The sequence below is a fragment of the Stegostoma tigrinum genome, chromosome 39 (genome assembly GCF_030684315.1).
Source record: "Stegostoma tigrinum isolate sSteTig4 chromosome 39, sSteTig4.hap1, whole genome shotgun sequence".
Taxonomy (NCBI): domain Eukaryota; kingdom Metazoa; phylum Chordata; class Chondrichthyes; order Orectolobiformes; family Stegostomatidae; genus Stegostoma; species Stegostoma tigrinum.
Window position 1 is genome coordinate 12005779 of NC_081392.1, and position 24118 is coordinate 12029896.

Here is a 24118-nt window from a genome sequence, read left to right on the forward strand (position 1 = left end):
CCACTACCACTGCCGGCAGCGCATTCCATATGCTCACCACTGTCTGACATCTCCCCATACCTTCCTCCAATCACCTTAAAATTATGCCCCCTTGTAATAGTCATTTCCGCCCTGGGAAAAAGTCTCTGACTATCCATTCTATCTATGCCTCTCATCATCTTGTACACCTCTATCAAGTCACCTCTCATCCTTCTTTGTTCCAATGTAAAAAGTCCTAGCTCCCTCAACGTTTTGTCATAAGAGACTGCCCTCCAGTCCACGCAGCATCTGGTAAACCTCCCTTGCACCCTCATAAAGCTTCCACATCTTCCTATAACGAGATAACTAGAGCCGAACACAATGCTCCCATTCAGAGATAGTAAACTATTTGATCCATGATTAAAATGTAATGTGTTATCTAATCCTTATCATTCACAAGGTCAAACATGACAATGGTTTACTGGCATTAACCATGGTTAAATTATAGCTTGCCATTCATAACTTTTTTATGTAGTGCATAATTAAATCAACTTCACCTTAATTCCAATTATATTATAGTTCTTGGTGATAACATAGGTGGAAGCTGCTCTATTCAATTTATAGATTAACTATGATGCTGCAATAGCTATTACCTTCTGTCCGTGTGGAATCTCCCTGTCAACCTTTGTATAGGCTCCACAATGCTTGTCTGTCAAATACTTCCATGATCTCATTGTGGCCTGACCATGAGATCTTTTCTGCTTGGGTGTCCCTTGACTCCTTTGAGCTTTTGTTGTTCACCTTGCTATCACAATATCATCTTTCATCACCATTCCTTCCCCATCACATTAAACTCCTCCCTGACTCCCCTGCCAAAACTAATGCACCTTGAAAAAAACTTTTCCCCTTGGCAAGGTGGCTCTGTGGTCAGCCCTGCTGCCTCACAGCACCAGGGATCTGGGTTCAATTCCACCCTTGTGTGGAGTTTGCACCTTCTCACTGTGTCAGTGTGCATTTCCTCTGCGTGTTCTGGTTTCCTCTCATAGTCCAAAGATGTGCAGGTTAGGGTGGATTGGTCATGCTAAGTTACCCATAGTGTCCAGGGATGCATGGCTAGGTTGATTAGCCATGCAAAATACTGGGGTGGGAGTTTGATCTTGATGGGATGCTCTTCAGACGGTTGGTGTGCACTTGATGGGTTGAGTGGCCTGCTTCTACACTGTAGGGATTCTATGAGAAAACCAATTCATCTGTAGAGATACCAACCCCATTCAATATAATTAGCAACAAGATTGGGCTCGTTTCACCACTTGCCGTGAGGCCTATTTAATATCAAAAACCATAAACCCCATCATTCTCCTACTCCTGTTTGTAGATGTACCAAAACACACACCACTCAAAATCACTGACAACATTAATGTCTAGAAATGTGGCCTTTTCCCCAGTAACGCAAACACTCCTTTTGCAAATTTTACACAGAACTGTCAAATTTGCATCAGAATACAGGTCATTCCTGTGTACTCTATTAACGGTACACACTCTCAGTCCCGTGCTGGCAGCCTCAGCTTGGATTACATGTTCAGGCCTCTGGAGATTAATTGGAGCTGATTACAATTTGCCTTGTTACAGAGAAATAAGCTTGCAGGTTGGTGAGTCTCCAGTAAATAGTTAAGATTTTTTGTTCTTAATATTATAAAATTGGTGGTAAGATTTTATGAATATAAAACTCAACATAAACAAGTGAATAGTATGATTACAACGATTAAAATTCATTCATGATTACTGCATTGATGATATTTTGAGACTCTGAGTCCAATCTTTGATCAGCTGATGCGATCATTAGTTAGCTTCAAATCCTCTGTATTTGACAGGCAAAAGTCAATAGGATTTCCACGTCTCCCGAGCATGCTCCTTGTTGGAAAAACTGTGCGTGTTAGTGAGTAAAGACACAATTGGACTATCAATGCCCTGCACAAACAAAAAGCTTTCTGATGCTGTGTGACCTGCTGAGTTTTTCCAGCAATTTCCGATGCTCACCAACTACAACAATAACTGTACTTTAAGAGTACTTTATTAGTTGTAAAGCACCTTGACATCATGAAAGGCATTATATAAATACAAAGCCTGGATTAGGTGGTGATAGGGCCCATGGCTAAAGACTGGAATGAATGAAGGGGGAAGGTTGTGGTGTGTGAGAGAGAGAGACACACACACAGAGAAGCCAATTATGTGGTTGTAATAATGTAATGTTGTTTTTCTCCTGGCAAGAGCAGAGTGTTAACATTTACTACTGGAACATTGAGGGGAAATGGTTGAGATTGTCTTAATTCTTGGACTGTGAGTATGGGCCAGTTACAGTAAGAGACCACAGCTGTGGGCAATGGGAGACAGCTGATAAACAAGAAGGAGTTTGCCAAGAAACTTTGCAGCCTGGATCAGAACAAAAGGGGCAAAATTACTGCGAGCCATTTAGTTGTTTGTAATTTGTCTCGGTTAGAACAGTTCACAGTTATACCCATGCCATTAGACGTCTAGTATGTGCTGCTGTCTCGGCAAGAATTTGACTGTAGCTCATGGTTTGCCAGAGAAAGCAACTCAATTGCATGGTGCTGGGTGGAAGGCCTGAGTTCTGGTTCCAGTTAATAGATCACAGCCAGGGTTCATTAGGATGGGGTGCTTGAATTCAGTATTTTGGTAAAGGGAATTTTGAAAATAAAAACTCACCTATGATTCCTATTTCTGAACTTTGATGTCGAGCTCCAACAAAGAAAAACTTGAACTTGCATAACGCCTTTCACAAATTCAAGACACTCCAAAGTACTTCACAGCAATTGAAGTATTTGGAAGTATTGTCACAGTTGTTTTTTTTTAATTCATCCACAGGGTGAGGGCATTGCTGGCTAGGTCAGCATTTATTGCCCATCTCTCATGGCCCAGCGAGCAGTTATGAATCCAACACACTGCTGTGGATCTGGAGTCACATGTAGACCAAACCAGGTAAGGATGGCTGTTTCCTTCCCTAAAGGATATTAATGTACCAGATGGCTTTTTCCAGCAATTGACAATGGATTCATAGTCATCATTAGACTCTTAATTCCAGATGTTTATTGAATTCAAAATTCCACCATCTGCTGTGGCAGGATTTGAATGCAGCTCACCAGGACACTACATGGGTCTCTGGATTAACAGTCCAGTGATAATGCCATTAGGCCATCACCTCCCCTGAATTGTAATTTAGAAAACACTGCAGCCCATTTGAGCACAGTAAGCTTCCACAAATATCAATGAGATAATAACCAGATCATCTGCCAGACATAAGCCAGAATTCTTCAAGAAATTTCCTTCATAGAAATTCAGAGCAAGAGTAGGCCATTGGCTCTTCGAGCTGGCTCTGACAGTCAACAGAATCATGGTTGATCTTCCAATTTCAACACCATTTCCTGCTTTCTCCCCATACCCTTGATGCCTTTTGATATCTAAAAATGTGCCAATCTCTTTCTTGAATATAGTCAGTGACCCAGCCACCACAGCCTTCTGTGGTAATGAATTCTACTGGTTGACCATCCTCTGAAGAGATATTTCCTCATCTCAGTCCTGAATGTCCAACCCTAAATCCTCAGACTGTGACACCTGGTTCGAGACTCTCCAACCAGGGGAAGCATCCTCCCTCTATTTAGGCTGTCTATCCCTGTAAGAATTTTATATATTTCAATAAGATCCTCTCTCATCCATCTCCATGTTCCATCCGACTATCAGCCGAGTGAACCTTCGCTACACTCCCTCTATTGGCAAATATATCCTCTGTCAGGTAGGGTGCCCAGATGTAATCTCACCAAGACCCTGGTTAACTGTGATAAGACAGTCCCTGCTTCTGAACTCAAATCCTCTTGTGGTGAAGGCCAATATACCATTTGCCATCCTACTTGCTTGCTGCAACTGCCTGTGTATTTTCACCAGTGATCAAGGATGCCCAGATCCCTTTGTGCATCAACATCCCAATACATCACAATTTGGGTAACCTTTAAGTTTTTCACACTAAGTGTATCACTTCACATTTATCTACATTATGCTGCATCTGCTATGTATTTGCCCAACTTTGTTGAGATCATCCTGAAGCTCTTTGCATTCTCCTCACAATCTTGTCTAGTTTTCAGTTATCAGCAAATTTGCAACAATTGCATCCACTTCATTTACATATATCTTGAAGAGCTGGGGTCCAAGTACAGACACCTGCGCTACATCACCAGACACTGCATGACATTCAGAAAAATACCCATTTGTTCCCAATCTCTGTCTCCAGTCTGTCATTCAGTTCTCAGTCCACGCTACCATATAACCCCAATGCCGTGCTGCTTTACATTTGCTCACTACTCTCTTAAGTGGGACCTTATCAAAAGCATTCTTAAAATCCAAACACACCACATCCACCTGTTCTCCCTCATCTCTTCTACTAGTTGCATCCTCAAAAAGAACTCCAGCAGATTAGTTAGGCATGATTTCCCTTTCATAAACCCATGCTGATTTTGTCTAATCCCATTAATGCTTTCCAAGTGTTCTGTTATCATGTCTTTTATACCAAACTCTAGCATTTACCCAGAACTGATGTTAGGCTAATTGGTCTATAATTGCTTTTCTTCCCTCTTCCTCCTTGCTTTAAGAATAGCAGGGTTACATTTGCAACACCTCAATCCGTATGAACTGTTCCAGACTCTATAAAAATTTAGAAAATGATGATCAATCCATCCAATATTTCCAGGGTCACTTTCTTTATTCTATGGGATGCAGGTTATCAGGTTCTGGGAATTTTATTCTAAACTATGTTTAGGGGATGTGGACTTAGCTGGTTAGTCCAGCATTTATTGTCCATTATAATCATCCTGAAGACAGTTACAAGTCAACCACATTGCTGTGGGTCTGGAATCACATGTAGGCCAGACCAGGTAAGGAGGCAGATTTCCATCCTTGAACGACAAGTGAAGCAGATGAATTCTTACAATAGTACATAGAACATTACAGCACAGTACAGGCCCTTCGGCGCTCGATGTTGTGCCGACCTGTCATACTGATCTGAAGCCCATCTAACCTACACTATTCCATGTACGTCCAAATGCTTGTCCGATGATGACTTAAATGTACCTAAAGTTGGTGAATCTACTAACATAGATGTCAACTTAGTTATATTTTTTAACTCCAGGTTGGTATTGAATTCAAATTTTTACACAGTGGGTGGTTCGCATGTGGAATGAACTTCCAGCGCAAGTGGTGGATGTGGGTTCAACATTTAAAAGACATTTGGATGAATACATGAATAGGAAAGATTTGGAGAGATGTGGGGCAGGAACAGGCAGTTGGGACTAGTTTAGTTTGGGATTATGTCTGGCATGGACTGGTTGGGCCGAAGAGTCGGTTTCCATGCTGTATGCCTCTAAGATTCTTTGGTGTAACTCTGGGGCTAGGAGGCCTCATGTTTAATCTGTCTGTGCTCAGCTGGGCTTGGATTTGGGATAAGATTATCCAGGTTTTCAGCTGCTGCAGCGATTCAGCACCATCTGTTAGAAAGGACATGAGTGTGAATATCACAGAAAAAAAGCCTCCCACCTTCCACGGCTTTACTCACAATCACTGTCTGAGTCCCCAGATTGAACAGGGCCAGATAATGCTACCATAATTCATGGAACTATCTCCAGGAAGATGCAGTGCCTTCAGAACAGAAAATGTGGAGGAAGAAACAAATGTTGAACAATAAATATCTGGGAAATCATATCTCAAAAGATTCTAAAATCAGAAGATGCTCAAGTAACTGTCCTGGTTGTTAAATTATTATCCTCTGTATTTAGTCCCTCTTCTCCAACATTTTCTTGGCAGGGTTTGGATACTCAGGATTTTCAATGACCCCCTCTCCAAACTTCAATTCCAGGAAGCGCCTGTGATTGTTGGGTACAAGAGCAGTTATTCCAGCAAACTGCATGGGGACCAGTGGTTTCAGGAAGTGCTCAGGGAACTCCACATCCTGTTTGTGGTCCATCCACGTGTTTTTGGTCATGATTCCTTCTCTGGCATAGAAAGGCCACAAGTCAACATGCAAGTGGTTGCTTTCGCTGTACTGCACACGGTAGAAGTCACCTTCCACTGCCTTTTCCCACACGTAGCCGTTCTCATCAACCACTGAGCCAGAGTCCAGGCTCCTTAGAAATTCGCAATTTTCAACATCATCCAGGTAAATCCCAAGGTCCACGTCATAATCCCATGGAATGATATCCTGGTGACGGACTGCTCCCAGAAGAGTTCCGCCCTCCAGCCAGTAGCGGACACCTGAGGACTCCAAGATGTTTATGACATACTTGGTGGTCTCGCGCAAGGCTTTGAGGCAGCAAGGTGGAGTCCACCTGTTCTCATACAGGTACTCAGGCGTGTCATCATGCACTGTCCTGAAACAGCGAGGGGTGTCTTTGTTGCAGCCGTACCACTGCTCCTTTCCATTGGGCTGCACCACATGCTTCACGCCAAAGTCTTTGAAGAGTTGGGACAGCCTTGCCTTTGTATTGATGTCTGCTTTCCAACGGTTATGGGCAGACATGAACAAAGAGCGGTGGTATGATGAGAACAACACATTCTCTGTCATCTTCACCTTCCAGCCACGCAATGAAGATTGAACAAAGAGAGATGTCATGAGCGGTCTTACCATGGGCTGAGAGAAGTTGAACAAGTCCTCAGTTCGAAGAAGAACCACAGCATCTCCGTCAATGGCATCGCAAACCTGAGCAGGAGAAAGCTGATAGACGGCGGTCCATTCTTTAAGACTAACACGCAAGTTTAGACAGTGGAATGTTTCCCCATTCTGAACTGGAGCTGCCACCATCTGAACCTTTCCTTTGTTGGCCTCGAACTCCTGAAGAAGATGGTCAAGCTGTTGGGTTGAGTCTAACTGCACCCCATCAGGCACCAGAAGGGTGTATTCAGTGTTGATGTAGAACTCGGGCCTAGTGACATAGAACGGCTGATCTGGAGATGCCTTCAATACCACTACCTGTATGTTCTGCTTATCGGGCAGGTCTAGAGGTGGGTACGGTAGTTTGTCAGCAACCACTACAATGGGCTGGTCTGGCTTTTGCTTCAGGAAAGACTGTACTACACCTACCACCCAATTCTCAAAGTCTTCAAACTCTCGTATAAGTACAGTGATCCCAGTGACTCTTGAAACTGCTAGTTTACTGGAGGCAGCCTTCCCTGGGGCTTTGTGTTTCAGCATTTGCTGCTGAGTTCTGGAGACATAGTAAAGAATGACTAGATTAATCATTATTGCCCCAGTCAGCAGCATCTGGCAAAAACTAACCCGCATTGTGCTTTAAATAATTCAGTAGTGTTGATAATTAATTTGTTCACATTGCAGCTTTTCTTGAATGATCTCTCACTGCCTTAAAACAGCAAAAATGAACAATCACATAAGATCCTGATTCTTAGGCAACTAAGATTTGAAATTAAATCACAGTCTTCTTTGGATCTAAAAACAAAAGAAAGAAATATTATTGAAGGCAGAGAGAAAAGTACTCATTAATTGATGATCACCCACAGAATGGAATCTCCCCAGTCTGGTATTGCTGATGGTATAGGTCAGTGAATACTTTAGATGTGTTGAATATTAACAAAAATTAAGAAGTAAGAACTGGGGTAAATCTTCTCGAATCTTCCATCATTCAACAGGATCATGACTGAATAAGACAGTATGCATTCAATTAAAATATCCCAAGCATTTGACATGAGGCTCATAAACAAAGTCTGATATGGAGATACATTAGGAAATATTAAAGCAAATGACCACAAGTTTAGTCAAAAGCTAGTGGATGGAGGATCCTACAGGACGAAGGGAAGTAGACAGGCAGATAAGTTTCTGAGCTTATGGCCCAGCCAGCTGAATGCATCATCACCAAATGCTGGTTCTTAAGTCCAGGGATCCTCAAGGGTCCAATATAAGAGAAGCCCAGATATCTCGTAGGGTTGCAGATTTGAGGAGATTCCAGAAGGGCAAAACCACAGAGGAGCTTGAAAACAAAAATGATCATTTTAAAATGAAGCTTTTCTTAACCAGAAGGTGAGTAAATGATGAGTGAATGTGACTTGCTTTGATTAGGACATTTCAAAGGAAATGAAGAAGTAGGGAGGATTCACTAAAACAACACAAGGTACTAGCCAGACCACACTGGAATACTGAACAGTTCTGAACCCCTTATCTAAGGAAAGATATACTGGCATTGGAGATAGTCCAGGGAAGGTTCACGAGTCTGATACCAGGTATGGAGGGATAGGTTGATTAGGGGAGGGACAGGTTGATTAGGTTGGGGCTGTACTCACTGGAAAATGAGAGGCCACATGATTGCAACTTAGGAGATTTTTGGAGTTTAGATGGGATTAATCGATAACAGTCAGTGTGGTTTTGTTAAGGGGAGGTCATGTCTGGTCAGCTTGTAAAGTCATAGAGCCATACAGCATGGAAACAGACCCTCTGGTCCAACTCCTCCATGCCAACCAGGTAATCTAAACTGAACTGGATCCATTTGCCAGCATTTGGCCCATTTCTGCCTAAACCTTTTCCATTCATGTACCTGTCCAAATGTTGTAACTGTACCAGCCTCCACCACTTCCTCTGGCAGCTCATTCCATACATACACCATCCTCTGTGTGAAAAAAGTTGCCCCTCAGATCTCTTTTAAATCTTTCTCCTCTCACGCTAAACCTATGGCCTCTAAAGTCAGTCACAGAGTCATAAAACATGGAAACAGTCCGTGCCGAACAAACATCCCAATCTGAACAAGTCCCATTTGCCAGCATTTGGCCCATTTCCGTCTAAACCCTTCCTATTCACATACCCATCCAAATACCTTTTAAATGTTGTTATTGTATCATCCTCCACCATTTCCGCTGGTGGATCATTCCATACACCCACCATCCTCTGTGTGTAAAAGTCATCCATCAGTCCTTTTTAAATCTTGCCCCTCTCAACTTAGAACTTATGTCTTCTAGATTTGGAATCCCCCATCCTAGGAAAAAGACCTTGGCTATTCACCCTACCCTCATACATATTTTATATTATATATTTTAATAAATCTCTACAGCCTCTGATGCTCCAGGGGTAAAATGCACAAGCGTCTTTAGCCTCTCCCTGTTACTCAAACCCTCCACTCCCAGCAAATCCTTGTAAATCTTTTTTGCACCCTCTCAAGTTTAAAAACTTGCTTCTTAGAGAATTGTACACAGTATTCTTCTTGCAAATATTCCATGTTTTGGCCTCAGCTGCTTTTTGTGGCAGAAAATTCCACAGGCTCGCCACTCTCCAGGTGAAAAAATATCTCAGTCCTAACTGATTCAATTCCATATCTTTAGGCTGTGACCCCAGTACTGGACTCGCCAATCATCAGTAACATCATTGCTGTATTTAGTCAGTCTAATCCTAATAGAATTTTATACATTTCTATAAGATTCAACCTCCCTCCCAATCTTCTAAACTTCAATGGAATATAGCTGTAACTGATCCATTCTCTCTTCATACATCGGTTCTACTATCCAAAGAATCAGTCTGATAAAACTTTGTTGCACTCCCTCTATAGTCAGATCATCCTTCCTTCAATAAGGATGCAAATACTCCAGGTGAGGTCTCACCAAGGCCCTGCACAATTGCAGCCTTGCTCCTGTAGTCAAATCCTCTCACTATGAAGAAGACCATCCTACCATTTGCTTTCCGCACCACATGCTACACCTGCATGCATACTTACTTTCAGCAAGCGCTGTTCAAGGATAGCCAGGTCTCACTGCACCTCCCACTTCCCAATCCGTTGGGAATTAAGATAATAATCTGCCTTCCTGTTTCTGCTACCAAAGTAGATTACCTCACAACATGTTAAAAGACATGGTACAATAAATGTTTAGTTTTCCCTACTTGGAGTATGCAAACAATCCTGATTAATCATCCTATTGGTCCTGAAAACAGGAACTCTTAAACTACTCACGAGTCACTTCTTGAGAACTAGTTCTTAAAGTGTTACATTGCATCTTACATCAACTTAGACTCGGAATCCTAATGATCAATGTTTTGCTTTTATCATTGAACATCTGAAATCTCAGGCAAATTGACTGGACAGCCTATGGTCTCTGTGTCTATAGTTTAGATCCCCTTATCTGAGATATACTGGCATTGCAGACAGCCTGGAGAAGTTTCACTAGATTGATTCCAAATTTAGAAGGAATTTCTTACAAGATGAGGTACAGTAGGTCGGGCTTGTACTCATTGAAATTTAGAAGGTGGACAGAAGACCTCATACAATATTCACAGGGGGCTTGACAGGAAGCTGTGGCTCTAGTCTTGGACTCGCCTACCCTTAGAAAAAGATCTTGGCTATTCATGATTTTACGAACTTCTAAAAAAGTCAGCCTCCAACGCTCCAGGGAAGAGGTCCCAGCCTAAGAGACAGAAAGGACTTGCAGATGCTGGAAGCTACAGTCAAGGCTTTTCCAGCTCCATATTTTTTGACTCGAGATCCCAGCCTATCCAGCCTCTCCTCAACTCAAATCCTCCAGTCCCAGCAATGTCCTTGTAATTTTTTCTGTATCCTTTCCAGTTTAACAACACCTTTCCCACAGTAGGGGAAGCAGAACTGTTAGCAATATTCCAAATGTGGCGTCACCAATGTCTTGTACAGCTACAATATGATGCCCCAACTCCAAGACTCAATGCTCTGGCCAATGAAGACAAAGGTGCCAAATTCCTTCTTCACCACCCTGTCTACCTACATTGCAACTTTCAAAAAACAATGAACCTGCACCCCACAGTCCATTCATTCAACAACATTCCCTAGGGCTCTCCCATTAACTATGTAAGTCCTGCCCTGGTTTGCCTTACTAAAGTGCAACACCTCATATTTATGTAAATAAAACTCCACCTGCCATTTCTTGGCCCATTGGCCTATCTTATCAAGATATCTTTGAATTGTTAGACAACCTGCTTCACAGTCTACAATGTCACCAATTTTGGTGTCACCTGCAAACTTACTAACCATACGTCCTACATTCTCAACTAAATTGTTGATATAAATGACAAACAATAGACTCAGAATCGATCCTTCGGGCAACACTGCTGGTCACAGACCTCCAGTCCAAATAACAACCTTCCATCACCACCTTCTACCATCAAGCCAATTTTGTATCCAATTGGCTACCTGCTCCTGGATCCCATGTGATCTTACATTGCAAGCCAGTCTACCAAGTGGGGCCTTGTCCAAGGCTTTGCTAAAGTCCTTGCAAATGCTCTGTCTTCATATATCTTCTCAGTAACCTCTTCAAAATATTGAATCAAATTTGTGAGGAACGGTTGCTATTTTTCCTAATCAATCCTTGTTTTTCCAAATGCATGTAAATGCTATTTCTCAAAGACCCTCCAACAACTTAACCACCACTGACATCAGGCTCACCACGCCACAGTTCCCCAGCTTTTCCTTGCAGCCTTCCTTAAACAATGGCAGAACATTAGCCACCTTCTAGTCTTTCGGCACCTCAACCATGGCTGTCAATGATACAAATATCTTTGCAAGGGGACACAATCTCTTCTCCAGCTTCCCATAATATTTTAGGATACACCTGATCAGGTCACAGGGATTTATCTACCTTTATACGTTTTAAGACCTCAAGTAATTCCTTTTCTGTAATGTGGGCCCTTTTCAAGGCATTACTATTCGTTTCTCCAATTTCTCTTGCTTCCATGTCATTCTCAACAGTAAATACTGAGGCAAAATATTCATTTAGTATCCTACTCATTTCCTATGGTTCCACATACAGACAGCCTCACTGATCCATAAGGGGCCCTATTTTCTCCCCAGTTATTATTTTGCGCTTAGTGTACTTAAAGAATCTCTCAGGAATTTCCTTAATCTTATTTGCCAAAGCCACCTCATGTTCCCTTTTGCCCTCCTGATTTCACTTTTCAGTGTTTTCCTACTCCCCATATACTTTTCCAAGGTTTCACTTGATCCTAACTGTCTATCCCTGTCATATGCCTCCTTTTTCTTCACCAAAGCATCAGTATCTCTAGTCATCTGGTGACCCCTCCACCTACCAGCCCTGCCCTTTAAACTAACAGGAACATACTGTTGTTGTACTCTCATCTCATTTTTGAAAGCCTCCCACTTGCCAGACATGCCTTTATCTGCAAACAGCTCCCCAAATCAACTTTTGAAAGTTTCTATTACCATCAGAATTGGCCTTAGTCCAATTTAGAACTTTAACTTTCAGATTAGACCTATCCTTTTCCATAACTTTTCTAAAATTAATACAGTCATGATCGCTGGTCCCAAAGTGCTCCCCCACTAACACCTCAGTAAATTGCCCTGCTTTGTTTCGCAAGAGAAGGTTGAGTTTTGCTTCTTCTCTGGTAGGTACATCCACCGACTAAATAAGAAAATTTTCTTGAACACACTTAACAAATCCCTCCAATCCAAGCCCTTTACGCTATGGTAGTCCCAGTCTATGTTTGGAAAGTTAAAAATCTCCAACCATTACAATCCTATTATTCCTACAGATATCTGAGATCTCCCTTGATATTTGCTCCTCAATTTCCTGCTGAGTATTGGGGTGGGGGTGGGGGGGGCAGGGGACTATAGAATAAGCCATCAAGGTGATCATCCCCTTCCTATTTCTCAGTTCCACCAATATAACTTCATAGATTAATCCCTCCAGGTTATTCTCTCTCGTCCACCCATAATGTTATTCCTAATTAATAGGTGATCAAGTGTGTGGATGATGGCAATGATTTGATCTTGTCCACTTGGACTTCAGCAAGGATTTTGATCAGGTCTCACATGGAAGACTGATAGTGAAGGTAAGACCCATGAGATTTAAGGAACTTTGGCTAATTGGATCCAGAATTGGCTGAGTGACAGGAAACAGGAAGTGACATCGAGGGGTGATTTTGTAACTCTGTCCAGTGGGTTCCACATGGATCAGTGTTGATATCCTTGCTGTTCTGGTATATGTAAACTATTTAGACCTGAATGTTGGAGGGTTGATCAGTAAGTTCACAGATGATACGAAAATTGGCAGGGTGATAAGTAATGAGAAAGAGATCATGGAAGGATAGAGATTATCTCTATTGGGCTGATCAATGGCAAATGGAATTAAATCCAAAAATGTGTGAGGTGATGCATTTGGGCAGGACAAACAAGGCGAGGGGATACATGATAAACAGTAGGTCACTGTAAAGCACCGAGGATAGGAGAGACGTGGGCATGCATGTCTACCAGTCCCTTAAAGTAGCAGGACAGGTGGATAAATTGGATAAGCAGGCATGTGGCATACTTGGTATTTTTTCATTAGCTCAGACATAGCTTTTAAGAGCAGTGAGAATACACTGGAACAGTATAAGATGTTGAAGCTGCAGCTACAGTATTATGGGCAGTTCTGGAATCCAAGTTATAAGAGAGATGTGATTGCACTGGAAAGGATGCAGAGGAATTTTATCAGGTGGTTGCCTGGGCTAGAGAGTTTTTGTTATGAGGACAGGTTGGATAGATTGGAATTGTTTTCCTTGTAATGGGAAAGATTGAAGGGATCATGATTGCAATGTATAAAATAGAATGGCATAGAAAGGTAGACAGGAAGGAACTTCTTCCCTTGAAACACAGATCAATGACCTGCAGACAGATTTAGAGGGGATGCAAGGAAAATATTTTTCACCCAGAGAGAGATAGAGATCTGGAACTCACTGCCTGTACAGGTGGCAGAGGCAGAAACCCTCATAAAACCACAGAAAGCTGCAACAGAAAGGGATTTGGGGGTACTTGTGCATGAAATACAAAAAGCTAACATACAGCAACAGCAGATAATGAGGAAGACTAATGGAATGTTGGCCACTATTTCAAGGGAGTTGGAGTATTACAAGGTGCAGGTGATGCCACATCTGTAGTACTGTGAGCAGTTTTAGTCCCATTACTTAAGGAAAGATATAATTTCACTGGAGGCAGTTTCGAGAGGGTTCACGAGGATGATCCCCAGTATGGAGGGATTGTCTCATGTAGGTTGAACAAGTTGGGACTCCACTCACTGCAATTCATTAGAATTAGTGGTGATCCCATTGAAACATATAGGATTCTTAAGGCGCTTAACAGGGTAAATGATGAGAGATGTTACCCCCTATGGGGGAGTTAAAGGGTTACAGAGCATAGTCTCGGAAAAAGGCAAATAAAATAAGACCGAGATGAGGAGAAATTTCTTCTCTCAGACGGCTGATAGTCTTTGCCACATAGAACTACTGGGACAGAGTCCTTGTGCATATTTAGCTGTTGAGGTAGATGTTTTCATCAGTAGGGGAATCAAGGATTACAGGGAAAGGGCAGGTAATTGGATGTGAGGAATGTTAAAATGCAAGAGCAGGCTCTATGACACTTCTCTCACATTACAACATGTCTGTAACAGCAGCAAATTTTCAAACTTCTGCTTATTTTCAAAAATGAGGAACACACACAAATGCTTATTTATATTTCAGCAACTGATCAATTGAGTTGTGCTTGGAAATAGTGAGTGAGAAAACAGGTTGGCAGAACCCACAATGTGGGAGAACATGAGTTCACCTCAGCACATATGGGGAATGGTCAAGCCCCCGACACTTCCTAGCTCCATGTGGAACAGCAATACTTGCCCTGAAGGTCTCATTGCAGAAGTAAAAGATATCCATTCAACTGTAACCCAGCTTTCAGCATCTTCACAGCTGAAACCAAAAACAGTGAATTTCATACCGTCAGCTGAGCCTGGGTAGTCAGCCTTCTTCTCATGACTATGGGCTCCACAAGATGTGAAGGTGCAATACATCTACTGACCCCTCCCTTTGTTCCTGGCATTTTGACAAGCTTGAATGGGGCAGCTGCAGGATCCTGCCTCAATCAACCAGGGAGAGACCTCAACCCAGATTTTTAATCACAGAGGGAATCAAGGGTTGTAGGGATAAGGTAGGAAAGTGGAGTTGAGGATTATCAGATCAGCCATGATCTTGTTGAATGGTGGAGTAGATTTGCAGGGCCAAATGGCAAGCTTAGGTTCTTGAATCTTATGATCTTACTACTAAGCAACAAAACACTTCAACGTCAGCCAAAGCACCCTCTCCCCAAAAAAAGTGAGAATTGATACACTTAGGGCAACTTATAGTCCCTGGAAATTGTACTAAATATTACTCCAAAATGTTACTATTGTCTGGTCTTGCTCCACTGTGACAGGGTTAACACTATTGCATCTAAGTCAAGGAATTTGGAGTCATCTACGAAGAAAGTACTAAATTTACAATTCCAATTTAACTTGTACTTTACCTTAATTTGCACTTCTACTTAAATTTGTGGTCAAAGGGGTCAGTACTAAAGATAACACATTTCTAATTTAAATAATACATTGTTTTCAATTGTAAGCTGCTAAAGAATAGATAGAGTTCACGCCAGCATATTCTCTTGTACACTTGCTCCTCATTGGCAGGAGCTGTGTCTGCAGGTGCAAGTTGAAGTGTTCCATGCAGGAGCAAAGTTGCCCACTTTTCAGTGATGATCCTGTGCCTCCATGAATTGCAGATTTATCCTCCAGACACTGTTGCAAACACAGACTGGAGAGAAAACATTACAGTATTTTAAATTTTTCTTTGAACACCCCTGTTCATTAGTTATAGAGTATCAGAAATGGAAGAAAACTATCTGACTCTCAAGGATGGTACCATAGATTAGTGGAGCAGATCAAAGCCTGAGTATTGATGGAAAAATCCAAGACCAGGGGTCATTAATACAATATAGTTTCTAATAAATAAGGAGAAATTTCTTCACGCAAAGGAAGGGTTGTGGCAAATAACTTAGATGCTTTCAATATGTAATTAGATGAGCACATTTGAACTCTTTGGCCAATTGAAAAGCCAAAAGACTCTGCTTATTTAATTGGATGATTTCTGACTACAGAGAATATACAATACAGAAACAGGCCATTTGGCCCAACTGGATGTTTATATTCCAAGTAAATGCCTTCCATTTCATCAACCCCATCTCAGCCCTTCAACGTATCTATCAGCTTCTTTTCTCTCACGTGCACATTTAATTACGTTGTGAAAGCATCTAAGTCATTTGTCACAACCATTCCATGATATTGGGTTCCATTAAAACCTTCCTTTTGCCTGAAGAAATTTTTCCTTTTACTTACCCATTAGATGCTTTCACTATGTAGTTAGACGTGTACATGAGAGAAGGGAAAGCTAAAAGATATGTTGAAAGGCTGGGATGAGGTAGACGGAATGGAGGACACTTGCTTGGAATCTAAACGCCCAGTTGGGCCAAATGGCCTGTTTGTGTTCTATATACTCTGTAGTCAGGAATCATCCAATTAAGTAATGCAGTCTTTTGGCTTCCCAACTGGCCATGGGTGGACAGGGTGCCACAAGGATGAATACCCTTTTGTGTCAAATCTTTCTATCACTGTCAGATACCCAATGGCAGGAACACATGGTTGTATTCATGGACACTCGCTCCTTTGAGATCTCCAGAAATACATTCAACTAGAGCTGACGTATGTATTCAAGGTCATTTCATAATCTTAGATGTACCTTTATTGATCTACATAATTGGTTTTTCTTCACAGTGATTTCCTCATCTTGGCTGTGCTTTTATGATGGGCAGGCGCTCCACAAAAAGAAACAGTTGGACTTAACCTGCTGATGGCCATATTCATTCTCAATCTAACATGTTACACAATATAAGAATGAGCTTTTCACATGCCCACATTTCAATGGCTTGTGGATTGGGACTTTTATTTTGCATCAACCAGTTACAAAATTGTTCACTTTTACTACTAATTAAAATTCTGGTTCAGTGGGGAGCACTCTTGCTTCTAAGTCAAAACGTTTTGAGTTCAAGTCCCACACCAGATGCCTGATGTAGTCTAGACCGATACTCCCAATGTACTCTTGAGAGAGGGCTGCAAAGTTGGAGCTTTTGTATGATTTTAATGCAAGAGCTTGGCACTGGTTGACAAAGAGTAAGGGAGTACTCTGCTGTCTCAAGCAATATTCACAAGGGAATGGTAGCATAGTAGTTATGTTACTTACTGGATTATTAACTATGGGGCCAGGACTAATTACTACAGTGATGGACTAAGATGGTGACCTTCTTGAAATATGTAACTTGATAGGTTGAATGCTGGGAGGATGTTCCCAGTTTGGGAGAAATCAGAACCAGGGAATGTAGTTTGACAGAAAGAGAACTTCCTTTTAAGACAAAGGCTGAGGTGAAATATTTTTCGCTCAGACTGTTATTAGTTTGCAGAATTCTCTGCCCCAGAAAGCAAGGGAGGCTATGTCTTTGAATTCATTCAAGGCAGAGTTAGATAGATGTTTGATAGACAAGGCGTCACACAAATGTAAGTCAGCTGCCTTCTGATTTCACAAGCACACTACTAAATTGTATTCAAAAAGGAAGTTCATGACCTTTTCAAGGGCAATGAGGGACAGGCAACAAATGCTGGCATTGGTAACAATGCCATCACATAACTGATTAAAAAATGGTTGGGATAATCCAAGATTCATGATATTGTAAACATCAATGAAATCAACATCTTCTGTTTTCTTACATTTTTACTGAATAATGAGTTGGAGAAAAGCATTATTGCTATCTTGATTGATTTTTCTGATCGGTTTAAGCTGAAATATTAAATATGTATGGTGATGATACACTGGTAAAGCAGTTTTGTTAACACCAAAGCAGGGCGGGCTTGCATTATTAAGGTAATCTTCAGTAAACTGCCATCAATATGTTAAAGATAATAAAGTGTGAAGCTGGATGAACACAGCAGGCCAAGCAGCATCTCAGGAGCACAAAAGCTGACATTTCAGGCCTAGACCCATCATATGATAAACATAACTTTTGGGACACTTATGGTTGGTTGTGGGCAATAGAGTGTTACACAAGATGGGCAACTCTTCTGGGATGTATTTCTGGAGGTTTAGTCATGTGACACGTGATTGCATGGTGCCTGATCACATGATGTGTGCTAACAGGTTGTAAATGCTAGTGTATTTATTTCATACATATCAGGTCTCTTGTAGTTTACTAATGCTGCTGCTGATCCTCTGCTGACAGCCAGAAGGCTTTTTCTATGTGAACAGAAAAAAGTGCAAAGCTCTACCTTTCTCAAAGGGCTGCTCACAGCAATGCGAGGAAACTAACTTCCAATTCTGTGTGATTCCCAGACAATTGGAAAGATTTGGCTCATTTTGGCAGAGATTGATATCAGTACCCTGGACACAGTGAAGAAATGATGATTCTACAAAAGAAATTATACAATGCCTTTCACAATGTCAGCATATCCCAAAACTCTTTACAGCACTATTGTAATGTGAGAAAGGCAGCAGTCATTTCATGCAAAGCAAGCTCCCACAACCAGCATATATGATAATAACCAGCTGATCTGTTTCAGTGATGATGCTAGAGGGATAGGTATTGGTTGGGATACCAGAGATTGCTCCCTTGCTTGTTGTCAAAATTGGGGCAGCTTTTCCATCCACCTGAGAGGGCAGATGTGACCTCATTTTGAAATTCAATAATGCAGCACTTCATTAGAAATAGCAGCCTAGATCTGTGTCAGCCGTGAGTCAGTTAGTAACACGCTTACCTCTTGAGTCACAAGGTTCCACTCCAGGATTTAAGAATAGAAATCAAGATTGACACTCCAATACCATATGAAAGCATTCTGTCAGAGGTGTTATGTTTCAGATGAGATGTTAAACCAATGCACTATCTGGCCACTTAGATGTATGTACAAGATCTCATGCCATTATTTCAATGAAGGGCAGAGGTGTTTTCCTTTGGTTTCCTGGCTAATATTTAGCCAATCAACATCACAAAAAAAAACAATGTGTGGTCATTACTCTCATGCCCAGATTTTCCAGACTAAATAATTTCAGTGCATTTGAGGAAAAAAAACAATGAAATACTGCCAGGTTTACTGTTTCAGCCTTCCACTTCAAACAACTCAAAGGCAAAGGAAGAATATCATGACTCTTATTGTGGCTGACCACCACAAACAGCCAATGCCAAAATACTCTGGCATCACTCTTGACTGTGCCTTGATTAACTGATAACATCTCAAAAACTCTGCAAAACAAAACCACGAAAGAACTGTGGATGCTGGAAATCAGAAACAAAACCAGAAATTGCTGGAAAATCTCGGCAGGTCTGGCAGCATCTGTGGGAAAAAAAATCAGTCTTAACATTTTGGGTCTGAAGTCTGAATTTCTGAAGAAGGGTCTCTGGACCCGAAATGTTAACTCTGATTTCTCTCCACAGATGCTGCCAGACCTGCTGAGATTTTCCAGTAATTTCTGTTTTTGTTTCCAAAACTCTGGAACCTAGGTCGAGACAAGATTGAATCTCTTAAGGAAACTGGTAGGTACCACCTGACGTAACAGAGCCAACACACTATGCACTGCTTTACTTGCCCTGATCTATCCAAAGCAGACTGCTGCTGCTCAACAGTGGCTGCACAAACACCTCCAGAACGTCTAGGACAGTGGGTCCACTATTGTTTTGAGTGACTGAATTCCTATGCTGATGCATATTGAACCCACTGATGTCCATAAGGAAATGTCATCCTTAAAGAATAGCATTGATTGACAGCAGTCAAAACTCACATGACACAAGGCCTTAGGGGAAAAAAGCTGCATAATCCACTTCATCCCATCTGGTTCATTAATGTTCTTTAGGAAGGTAAGTGTCATTGTATCTGGTCTGGTCAACACGTGCCTCCAGACCCACAGCACATGGTTGACTCTTAACCACCCTCTAGGCAATTAGGGATGGGCAATAAATGCTGGTCTAGCCAGCAATGCTCTCATCCCATGAATGAATAAAATAAATCCTCTAATTACCATAAGATACTCCACACCCTAATAATTGGCAACAGCCCCATTCTTGACAGTGTTGTTTGCAAACATACAGAATATAACCTGTTGTCTGACCCAAGCAATGAAGTCCCAGATTTCAACTTTCCACTGAAAATCTTGAGAAATTTTAAGTGCCTGAGGACAAGCCCTGAAAGCCATGGAGCCATTTGCTCCAAAAGTGGAGCATAAGGAACAACTCAAATTTGGGGCACTGACCCAAAACGTTAACTCTGTTTTTTCCTTCACAGATGATACCATACCTGTTAAGCCTTTCCAGCGGCTTTGTTTTTTTCCCTAATTCTTGGCATCCGCAGTTCTTTCAGTTTTTAACTTAAATTCAAACAGTGGCTATTCGAGTCAAACCATCAACTAATTACTATGGGATAAATTCCTGGAGGCAACACAACTGTACACACTGCACCAGCTCTAGTCATTAAATGGGTTGTTATGTTCAATATTGAGCTATCAATGCATCCTCAGCATTATTAATTTTAAAAATCACATTGATGTTTGCTTTGCTGAGTACAAATCAGCTGCTGCATTTTCTATACTGCAGCAATGACTGACCTCAAAACTGTCCTACAGTGATTTGAGATATCTGGTAGGTGTGAAAAGCGTTATATAAATGCAAGTCAAGTCTTTCTTTCTCTACACAAGTTCCCAAACAGACCTCCAGCCCACGCACCTTCTGAGTCAGAATGCTACGTACTGAGCCACAGCTGACACTTGCAGCTTTTTTCTTAAAAATAGAAAGTAGTTAACTAACAGGGCGATTATAGCATCTTGTGCCTCTACAGATGGTGCCCTGTGCTTCCCTCAGACAGACACACACCCAGATCCTTTCTTCTCAATGAATGACTCTTGACTGGAGAGTAGGATGTTGTGGTGAGCATTATTTGGCAGGAAGTCAGCCCGCCTCCGTGGCTAGGGCGCATGCGCCACCCGTTCAGGCCGACGGAGAGCTCACTATCTGGCAGGGAGACAAGGACGAGGCGGCCAAGAGATGGAAGGGCAGCCAGCCGCCATGGCTTCGGCGCTCGGCGGCGCGGGCTGTCCGAGCCCGGCGACTCCGCCGACCCTGGAGAAAATCACCTTGGAAAACTCCCCGGAGCCGGACTCCTACACGGTACCGGGGATTTTACACTTCATCCAGCACGAGTGGTCACGGTTTGAGATGGAAAAGGCGCGATGGGAAGCGGAAAAAGCCGAACTGCAAGTAAGTGAAGCTGTCGGGGAAGGTAGCGGGGGGGGGATGTCGGTTGGGAAAAAAAGCGAAATTTCGAATTCCGTTTTCCTAGTTCCAGCTGGTTCTTTACAGTGAAGGCGGCCGATATCTGAGGAAACACGAGTGCGCAAAAGTGCTTCGTGAGAGAAAAATAGGCTTTTCTTTTAAAAAATTACCTTCTATTGTTGCGGAGAGTCGGTGGTGCGCCGCCATCTTGGATTTAAAGATGGCGGGTTGTGGTTATGTCATGAACAGAAAAAAATCCTACACTCAAATGCAATTACTAACACTTTTTAAATAATCATTTGCAATGTGAACCATTCTTACATCGTACCTGCATCAAGACAGACATTGTTTTAAACGTTTGATAGTCAAAGATAATGTATCTGGCTGTTTGGATTTTGCTGTCCAAATGTCAAAGATTCCTCTTACAAATGCTTTCTCCCAAGGATTTGTCTGTCTTTCGTCCTGTTCAACAGGACGTTCAATGATTTAAGACTTGTTAAGCGCAGTGCTTGTTTTGTCACTCCTCGTAGATGTCAGGTTTGCCTTGGAATCAGCAAACTGGATAATTTGAGTTGTAATGTTTTTATGAGGACTTGGTTTTTGCATTGATCTGTATAAGTTGGAGCACTGCCAGAATCCCTGAAACTAAAATTCAGTAAACTCACTCAGTGGGAAAGGTAGATCAAATTCCAATGCTTTCATTGCACGAAACAAAGGAAATTGATTTTTTTAAGAACAGCTGACTTTGCATTTTGTATTTCTAAATTATTTCAGCTTCAAACTAATTTAATTTTTTATTGTTTCTCCAAGGGTAATGCACCTTATCTGTCACCTGGTTTGAGAACAGTAGTGTGGTCTTTAATGTGCAAATAAAAGGTTAGACCAGAATGTGACCAAATGTAAGATCAGTGTTTGTATGAGTTCAGTTATCTTTTTTTAAATGGATTTCTTTCACAAATCTGACTTTGTATACGTACTTAATGTTTTCCTTTGTCTGCTCCCTGCTGCATTATAACTGTTGAAATATGATCTGCGGTCTGTCTGTAATCATTCTCTACTCTCCACCGTGATGACTGTTCATATAAACCCAGAGCCATTTCTAAACTAGGGCACAGAATCCTAAATTTGGAGCAATGAATCACAATTTTTTTTTAATGTTTAGACTTAGCTTAGTTATAAATCAAATTTATACAGAATGGTAGGAATTTATTTTAGATCAGTTCAATTAATAACTTAAAGAATGTTTATGACGCTATTGAATGGAAGTTAATTAGGGTCAGTGTGGAAAAATTAGCTGACCTGATGCAACAATATGTGTGTGAGTGCGTTTCTCCTGAAAGGCAAGCATTATAAAGGTTTTACTTATTAAATGGCCATGAGTGTTTACTTCAGAAATAAGAACTGATTAGGCTTTTGGATTATTGTTTTTTTTTTGCAAAATATTGGAGTAGAAAAGAGGGAATGATAGATTTGACAGTATGACTCTGATCTTTATCCATGTTTCTATGTAACTATTGAGCTGAAAGCATATGGTATTGTGGCAGAATAGCTTTTTTATGATTCTTTTCCCTCTTTGATTTCCCCTCATCCCTTTTCATATTAAGGTCTTCAATATGCTGCATGTGAAGATCGTTATATATGGTTGTCCAGACTCTCCAACCAACTTAAAATAAAGATCCAAGCTCTCTTGAGAGAAGATCAGTGGGAAAAGAAGCCTGTTTTCTAAACCCCTAAGCACAGGAGTATTTCCCTGATGTGTTTGTTTTTATTGTTAGCACAATGACATGGTTCAAGAGCTGCATTTATTGCCAATGCCTAGTTTCCTTCATGATCGTTCCTGAATTGTAGGACTCGTGCAGTAAATGTGTTCTTGCAACACATTTTTTGTACTTCACTTTCTGTACTTCAACCCCGTGATAATGCAGGATTGATTATTATTGGTATGTAATGATATTTTATCTATCAGCCATCCTTGTCCTTGTAAGTGTTGGAAATTCCCGGTGATGATGAGGTGCTAATCAAATAAGTACTCTGTCCTCTACAAAAGAGAATTCCTTAGGATTGAAAATCCTGTAAGAGGGAAAATTTCTCCTCATCTCTGTCTTAATTAGGAGACCCCCCCCTCCCCCCAATTCTTAAACTGTCTAAGCTTCCTTCTAAGCTTTCCGAGAAGGGAATTGTCCTTTCAGCGTCCATTCTGTCAAGTCCCCTCAGGATGTTGTACTTTTTAATGAGATCTTCGTTCGCTGTTCTAAGCTCCAGTGGATACAGGCCGAACCTTTCCTTATAATATAACACCCTGTTCTCCTGAGATAACAAGGTGTAGGGCTGGATGAACATAGCAGGCCGAGCAGCATCAGAGGAGCTAGAAAGCTGACATTTCGTGTCTGGATCCTTCAGAAATGAGGGTCCAGACTCGAAACGTCAGCTTTCCTGCTGTTCTGATGCTGCTTGGCCTGCTGTGTTCATCCAGCTCTACACCTTGTTATCTCAGATTGTCCAGCATCGGCAGTTCCTACTAATCCTGTTCTCGTAAATTAGTTGAGTAAACCTTTTCTGAACAGCCTCTAATGCCTTTCTTAAAGGCATTAAAACTGTGTCGCACTCTGATGTGATCTTACCAAAGCGCTGTGCAACTGTAGCAAAATGTCCCACTTTTATAATCCATTACCTTTATGATAAACAACAATGCCCCATTTACCTTTCCAGTCAGCTACTGTGCCTGCATGCTGATATTGTGATTCATGTGCCAGCACACCCAAATCCCTCTGTACCTCTGAATTCTGTAATCTTTCTCAATTTTAAATAATTGCAGCCTGTTTCTTCTTCCTGCAATTTGTCAAAAATATTCGGCCTCTCTGCTGCTGAAATAGCTACTTATTTCTGTGGCTGGTTTAATTACTTATCACTGGTGGCTCTCCCAATATCTATATGAGAGGGCCTGGTGACAGTAATGCCTTTGATATTTGAGTAATATACTACATCACTTCATT

At 41.5% G+C, this 24118-nt stretch overlaps 2 protein-coding genes across 4 annotated transcripts in view; one reads left to right on the plus strand and one right to left on the minus strand.

The window, feature by feature from the left end:
- Window positions 1-1256: 1256 nt before the first annotated feature.
- fkrp (fukutin related protein) lies at window positions 1257-21345 on the minus strand. The gene is made up of 2 exons (XM_048522635.2): window positions 21296-21345; window positions 1257-7459 (listed from the first exon to the last, which is right to left on the minus strand). The coding sequence occupies exon 2, from the start codon at window positions 7295-7297 to the stop codon at window positions 5792-5794; it is 1506 nt and encodes a 501-aa protein (XP_048378592.1). The 5' UTR covers window positions 7298-7459; window positions 21296-21345; the 3' UTR covers window positions 1257-5791.
- The window catches only part of LOC125447855 (striatin-3-like), a 53216-nt gene continuing 49914 nt past the window's right edge, over window positions 20817-24118 (plus strand). For all 3 annotated transcript variants that reach the window (XM_048522632.2, XM_048522633.2, XM_048522634.2), the window contains exon 1: window positions 20817-21110. In XM_048522632.2, the coding sequence (XP_048378589.1) occupies window positions 20898-21110 (213 nt within the window). In that variant the 5' untranslated portion in view covers window positions 20817-20897. The remainder of the gene's footprint in view (window positions 21111-24118) is intronic.